The following is a 7,648-nucleotide window of genomic DNA, read 5'->3' as shown; positions in this document are numbered from 1 at the left end:
CATAGTTCTCCATCCCCTGACAAAGGAATCTGGTTTCTCTCCTGTTTCTAGAAGTAATGCTACCCTCACAGAGATCTTGGTCTTACCTTTGAGCTACACTTGTACAGTGGGTGACTGATAGAATCGACATAGTGGTGCCTCATGCAACGCCGAGGGTCTGAGTCCATCATGAAGGAGCTGTCCGTTTTGCTGTCTGTATCTCCCATTAGTGCCAGCAGGGAGAGCATAGAAAAGGATGCAGCTAGTACATGATTTCTCATTGTTGTAAAGAAAAACTTCTCAAGAGGAACAGCAGAGGGAGGCAGAGGACTAACAATCGGAAATGCCTTCACCTCCTAGGATCCAGTTCCTTCCAAGGAACGGGCAGGATCTGGCTGGAGCTTTCTGGTTGTCATTGTCCTTTGTATGCCAGAGTTTTGTCTTACTCTTTGCACTTGCAATCCATCATCACTCTATCTGCTGCACAGCTGGAATGAAAACAGAAATTATTTTCCCCAGAAACATTTACTGAGAAAAACTAACGGAACCCAGGAGGTACTGAGTAGAATTTTTCCATGTCATTTCAAGTAGAGAATACTGGTTTCTAGAGTGTCATTAGCATAAACTGTCATCCTTTCCACACCCCTTCCATAGCTTGTGCTACATGTTTATAACCATTTGGAAGTGGAAACAGTGGCTTAATGGAAGTACATGTTGACTTTAATTGCTGGAGTCCATGTTCCTACAAGCAAGAATAGTTTGAACCCATGGTAAAAATGAAACATGTGGTTCTGGCCACAACATAACTGAATAGGGTGGTCTCATCCTTATCCCTGGTTGGCGGAGTCTATTCAGTGTCGCAGTAAGCTTTTTGTCAATGTCAGCTTACAGGGATAGAAAGGAGGAAGGTCAGCACTAATGAACACAGACCATGTCCCCTGTGAAGGAAACATTTTCCACTTCTAAGTCCATACCCAGCCACCCACCTAGTTTTCCAGTTCTGTGATCTAGGCTCATCCTGTTTTTGTTTTAAGCCCCGTGGTACCCAGTATCGATGACAAACTGCATCTGATATACACATTATGCCAACTGGCCTCCAGTGTGGTCATAACAATATGTGTATTTGCCAATACAGTCACACATTTCTGCAGTCTCTGTAGCCTGAGCACGTGGCATAATTTGAAAAAATAAGTGGTCATTGGAGTGGAAAATTACCATTAAAATGGGATCATGCTATACCAGTTTTCCCGGTATTTGCTTTGCTCTTTTAACCATATACCTCTTGGACTAAGGACTGGGGTCCAGAGATCCCCGCCCCCCAAATCACTTCAATAACCCACAAGGCATAGTCAACATTGATGCTTTTTATCACAACAGAAAACATAAAGTATAAAAAAATATTTTCAAGCATTTAGGAAAATTGGGAGCAATCTAACATTACATCCAAAACAAAAGGAACATAATAATCAAAGTTTCAACAAAAAACTTCCATATTTCAGATAAAAGATTGATTTTTGCTCATAGTAGAATATTTTTTTAAACTTCTTACTCATAGACCATCTAAATAAACAGGACAAAGTATTGATAAAATCAAGATTAGACGTTCAAGCTCATATAAGTCAATTAGTTTTGCTGTAATAGAGTGGCCCCAGACCCACTTAGCCTGTTAGCTGCCTTGCGAATGTGGGGCAGAGGATCCCAAGCAGGAAAGTATGTGTTCCATAGGGCTATTTTAGAGCACCGCATCCTTGGCAATGACAAAACCTCAGCGTGTGTTTCACAGAAGTTCTTTAAATTGAAGAAAGGGTAAGGATCAGTAACAAGGGGACCTACCTGGATTCTAGCACTGTCCTTAATTATCTGGGGGACCTTGCACAGCTCATTTAAACTGTACCAGCCCCAGTTTCCTCACCTGTAGCGTAGAGGAGTTGGAAAAGATGGCAAATGAAGTTCCCTCTTGTTCTAAAATGTCACTACCTGATACTTATAGATTCAATCACCACCATCTTCATATGCAGAAGGAACCCTAAAGCTGAGGAGACCATCTTTTCATACAACTTTGTGCCATTTTCTTTTATGTGCATGCTAATGGAAACATCTTATTAAATTTGATCAAGACTTAGCCTAAAGCTCCACATCAGCAAAGGATAAGAAGAGCATTTTTTGTTTTCATTTCAAAAGTCTAGGTTTTCCTATGCACATTACACTGAAATTCTTGCATTAATACTGACCATTTCCTGAGTTTAAATATGACTATGTTATCCCAAGTGGGTTATCTGTCTCTTTGAAGCCTTAATTAGTCTCAGAAAGAGAATTTATTAGATTTCTCCTTTCACCACTCCAGTTTACAGATATTTCCCCCAGCAGTCAATGGGAGGGGATAAAGGGAAAAGCAGACATTCTAGTCCTGCCCCGCCCTTCCCACTGCCAGATCCTTCTCTTCAGAGCCATGACCAGCAGATATGGTCAAATGAGCAAAACAAATGAAAGAAAAACATGGATAGCATGATAGTAAAAACAAGCAACACCAACAAAAGTCCATATATAGTTGTATTTGTTGGCGTTTGCATTTTCTCCACAGAAAAGAACATATAAAGATATAAATAGTCTTTAAACATAGAAGATGGGTATGCTCACTCATCTGGAAGAAACGAAAATTAAAAGTACTTTGGGATATTTTGGGAAAGATCCCAAAGTCTCATCATGCACCCTGTTAGCAAGGCTATGGGAAAGAGACCCATTTTAGAGATAGTGAAGTATAAATTGATACAAATTCTGTAGAGGCCCATTTGGCAATATCGATTAAAATTACAAATGTATATAACTTAGGCTCAGAAATTCCACTTCTGAGAATTAGCCTACACATGAGATCATGCAAGCATATGGTTATTCACTATAGCATCGGTTGCCATAGCATAAAATAGAGCCCAAAATATCCATTGGTAGAAAACTGGTTAAATACATTATACAACATTCATACAATTGAATACTATGCAACTACATAAAAAATAATGCAGAAACTCTACAGATTTGTATTGTTAAAACAAGGAGGGACAAGAATATATATATTTGTGTCTATTTGTATTTGCATAGAGAAGCTCTGGAAGGGTACCGAAGAAACTATATAATTAGTTAGTTACCTATGGAGTTTGGAGGACAGGCATGGGAGAAAAACTTTACTGTGTACCCTTTTTTTAATCTGTAGATTTTTGAACTTGTGAATATATACCTATCCAAAATTTTATTTAAAAGTAATACTTCTTATTTTAAAAGCTAGGTTTAAAATAATAATTAAGTTAGTGGATGTTTAAATCTGTCACTATTATTTAGTAGTATCATATTTTTATTATAAATATAGGAAGACCTGCTAGTCTTTTCTTCGTTCTTGTGCACTACTGCCACCTAGTAGCAACATCCTGAATTGCAAGTACAGTTTTGTTTTGTTTTTTTCTGAAAGCATAAAAGAAATGACAGAGGAAATGTTGCTTCACCACTAATAATAGGTTTTTTCATTTCAACACATTCACAAAGCATGATACTTTTTGTTCAGTTTTTATATTGACTTCTGAAATAAGATTGCAAGCAGCAATATAAACATGCCACAGAATTCATAGAACCTCAAAGCAGAAAAGTAAGATTCTTGCAACATAACATTGGGATTTTTGCTTTAAGTGTTCAAATTGAATGATTCAACGTGTTGTGCTAAAGAAGGAATAAACATAATTCTCAAGAAAATAGGTATGTTAAGTCAAGTTGTCCAAACATTGTGTTGGTTGGGGTGTATATAGGTGCGAATGTGCAGAGTACTGAGGAAAATACAAAGAGGAAAATGGAAAATGAAGGGACTATACATCACTCAATATTCTGACTTTATGGAAGTCTAAGGATATCTATGTCTGTCTTGTAGGAGCTTCTGTCATTTTTCTCAAAATTAAATTAATTCCAATTTGGTTCATTTTTTTTAAAGCCACACAGCATAAAATCAAATGCTGCCTATCAAGACTTAGAACCTTTGCCCAGCCAAAGATGGATTGAATAAGAGAATTACTCTCTTGCTGAACTCAGTTGCCCCAAGGGCTGCTCTGTGCTCTGGGTACAGTCTCTGAGACATCGACTTGGCCAGTGTACAGAGCCCACATGCTAATAGTTTCAATGCCGACAGGAGAGGCACGTAGGATGGCGTGCCCGGCTTTGGAGCTACCCTTCAAATGATACCAGTGGAAAAGAACAACTGGTGCCCAGATTTCCCCACCTGTCACCCTCAGCGAAATAATATAGCAGAGCTTACAGTGGGCCCAGCCTCCTGGGTGAGAGATGGTGTTATGTCTACGCATCAGCTCCCTCTTGGGCTGACCTTCTGCCTGGCAGAGGGTAAAGTGCTGGTTTCTTGCAAAGTTATTCCAGCAACAGGCTAAGACAAGTGGCATGTGCCAAGAATGGCCTTAATCTTGCCATGCTTGCCAGGTAAGTGGGTGGTGCTCTAGTATTCAGACCTTCCCCCCATCTGCCCAGGCTTTTTTCAGTACTAATATATGCAGATATTGCTTCCTGTGGTTTCTTTCAATAAGTATTTACTCAACACATTTGTTGAGCACCTGCTATTTGTCTGTTTGTGTTCTAGAAGATAAAAGTTAAGGGTCAGGGTTAAAAAGAAATCCTATTTTAATTCCCTCTTTCAGCTCATTGCATCTACCAGCAAAGAATCTTGGCCTGTTGTTATCCTGGTTTATTCTTTGGACACATTGATAAACTCCCTTAACATCTAATTTGTGTCCAACATGCACTGCATCATTTCTAAGAATATCAAATTAAGCAGATAAAATATAATAATACTGGAATGGCGTCAGTGTAACAGACAGAATTATTTGATATTTACTATAATTTAAAACAATCATATCAGGCATGAGTAAAGTAAAGATGACAGAATGTAGAGCCTCTCTCAAAGGAATTGCCAAAAAAAAAAATCCAAGATTTAAGTGTGAAAGAAAGGTTGCCACTAGATAACTCTTCATACTAATATTAGAAAAGCAAGAAAGTCAAGGTCTAATCGGGGATTGTGAAATGCTAAGTAGCCCCTTCCCAGGAACTCAAAGAATTCCGATCGGATCTAGTCAACTAGATGCCTTGGATAATAAGTCAGAAGTCTCTTCCCACTTAATTTATAAACTGTAAACAACATGTTGGACTCCATAAAGCATCCCGTGCACTCAATGAATGAGTTTTGACATTATTTTTATCGAACAGCACATCAGTAGCAGCCAAGAAGCCAAGCCTGGGCTGAGTCAGAGGCAGTAGTACTGACAATGAATGCTGCCAGGCCTCCAGCCTGCCAGCCCCAGGTAGCTCCAAGGATGGGGAGCCACAAGGTCAGTGTGTGTGTGTGTGGGGGGCTGCTCCTGCCCCTGTTGTCTTATGGTGTCTCCACTACAATCAGAAGTGAAGGAGCATGTGAGGCAGTACCTGCCCCAATTAACAGCAGTCCTCCAGTCTGGTATACCCTCTGTTCTCCCAACCTGCATTACTAGCCAAACATGGCTAACCTTAACAGTGATGGTGATGAAGAAAAATGATAGGAGAAACAAAAGGAAAGGAGAAATATAGCTCAGAAAAGAAGTAGTAAATTATAATCCTTGGATAAATAGGGGTGCAAAAAAGGACTGGTACTAAAAGTAATTTCTGGTGATGATCCTTGGATTGAATCAATTTACTGTCTGAGAAGGAACTGGTGTGGGAGGACTCAACCTTGAGATGACTGAAAGTTAAAATTCTGATTTTCAAGAAATCCAGAGGAACATTTCATTATTATTTAAACTCTTACTTATCTACAGCTTTCATCTTTCTCTCCCCAAACCGATTTCTAGACTACATTGTTAGTATCCCATCTCCCAGTGTTTTACACTCATTTGTCAGAAATATTAGATAACTATTTCACTACATTCTGAAACCTAAAGAGCACTCTACTGTTACGTGCTCTGGTAGAAAGAAGGCTGATTTGAGGAGCCTCAAGCCTTGAGTCCTCCTTTCCATCATTGACTTCACAATCTTCAACAAATCACTTGACTTCTCTGGGATTTGGGTTCCTTGTCTACAAAATGAATGGAAAGATCTAGATGCTTCTATAGTTCTATACATTTCTAATATTCTCTAACTATATCTAAGCTTCTCAGTATAGCACCTGCTTTGTGGCTATATAGTCTCCAAATCAATGCTACAGAAAGAGTTCCTACCTTACTTAAGAAGTTAATGATTGTAAAAAAGTCCAAACAGGTTCTAATGCAGTGCCTGAGGCAACACTGAAGGCCAAACTATAAGAATTTGCCCCTTGGTGAGATCATATTAGTGGCCTGAAATAAAAATAGCACTTAAAACCAATATGATTCATAAATTAATATGTGGCTAATAACAGGAAGCAGTTAGTGAAGATATTTCACCAGTTCCCATTTCTCTTAAAGCTGTCTTAAAATGTGTAGTGCTTTTTCCAGTATCTACCAAATGGGGAGAGAAGAAAGACAAATAGTAGTCAATCATGCTAGAATTAAACTTTTTCATTTGATGATGATGATATATAGGCTGAGCTCAACACTCCTGTACCTTTCTTATGAATGAATCATATTTCTAGAATGAACTTGAGACACAAGTCATCATCTGTGATGCTCTGCTTCAGGATAGAAGAGAAAATTGGTTGGAGTTGTCTTCTTTGTGGATGTAGAATGAATAAGATACTAGTGGTCAAGAGCAAGACACTCTGCTGGGTGTGGAACCTTTGTGCTAGGGGGGTACATTCATGAAATCCTGGGCTGGAACTTAGGTCTATAAGAGTCCCCATTTTGTATGGCACTTGGATCTTGTGTGGGCTTCTGTGGGCTTTTATAGTTTCTAAGGAAAGACTGAGTTCTTAACAGTTGACATAACTAACAGACTTTTAGAATACAAACCTTTTATACGTTGGAAATGACCAGGTCTGGTTGCACATGTGTCAAAAAACATGATACAGTTAAAGACTTTTCCTCCAGGAGTTTAGATTATTTTTGTAAATCTGTAAGCCCACTAAAAACTGTGACTGATATGATGACAAACTGTCAGAAAATGCTTAAGGGTGGCCTTTCTACAATGTCACAAATCAACAATAGCCCTAAATAATAAATAATAAATATCCTTTCGTTTCATCAATAAATAACAAAAATAGGGGAAGGGGAAGCCACAGAAATAACAGAAGGGAAGGAGGAAAGATTATTCTTATAAAAAATGTTTTTATTGATTTTTTTAGAGAGAGGAAAGAAGGAGAAGGAAGAGATAGATAGAAACATCGATGTGATGTAAGAGCAGCACACCAATCAACTGCCTCCTGCATGCCCCCTGGACATGTGCCCTGACCAGGAATCAAACCAGCAACCTCTTGGTTCATGGGTCAATGCTCATCCACTGAGCCACACCGGCCAGGCAGAAAGATTATATTTGATGTTCAAAATCTGCCACTGCACTTTCAATGATTTGAAATACACACTTTCAAATAGAAAAAGTTTCCTTTATTTCACCCACTTCCTCCTAGGAAGGGGGTTTCACGTGAGGAATGAGAAACATTCTAACCACTCATCTCTGTATAAAAACAATTTGGAGGAAAGAAAAGAGGGGAATTCTGAGAACCCAAGCCAGGGACTCAGTCCTGCTG

General features: G+C 38.9%; 1 protein-coding gene across 1 annotated transcript in view; it reads right to left on the bottom strand.

Moving 5' to 3' along the window:
- Positions 1 to 7,648, bottom strand: part of NDP (Norrie disease (pseudoglioma)) — a 25,969-nt gene that overhangs the window by 11,486 nt on the left and 6,835 nt on the right. Inside the window, exon 2 of the mRNA XM_006755186.2 lies at positions 87 to 467. Within this exon, the coding sequence (XP_006755249.1) occupies positions 87 to 260 (174 nt within the window). The 5' untranslated portion in view covers positions 261 to 467. The remainder of the gene's footprint in view (positions 1 to 86; positions 468 to 7,648) is intronic.

This window comes from Myotis davidii, unplaced genomic scaffold (genome assembly GCF_000327345.1).
Source record: "Myotis davidii unplaced genomic scaffold, ASM32734v1 scaffold1673, whole genome shotgun sequence".
Classification (NCBI taxonomy): domain Eukaryota; kingdom Metazoa; phylum Chordata; class Mammalia; order Chiroptera; family Vespertilionidae; genus Myotis; species Myotis davidii.
Note: the sequence above shows the minus strand (reverse complement) of the source record. Positions and strands in the feature narration are given on the sequence as shown.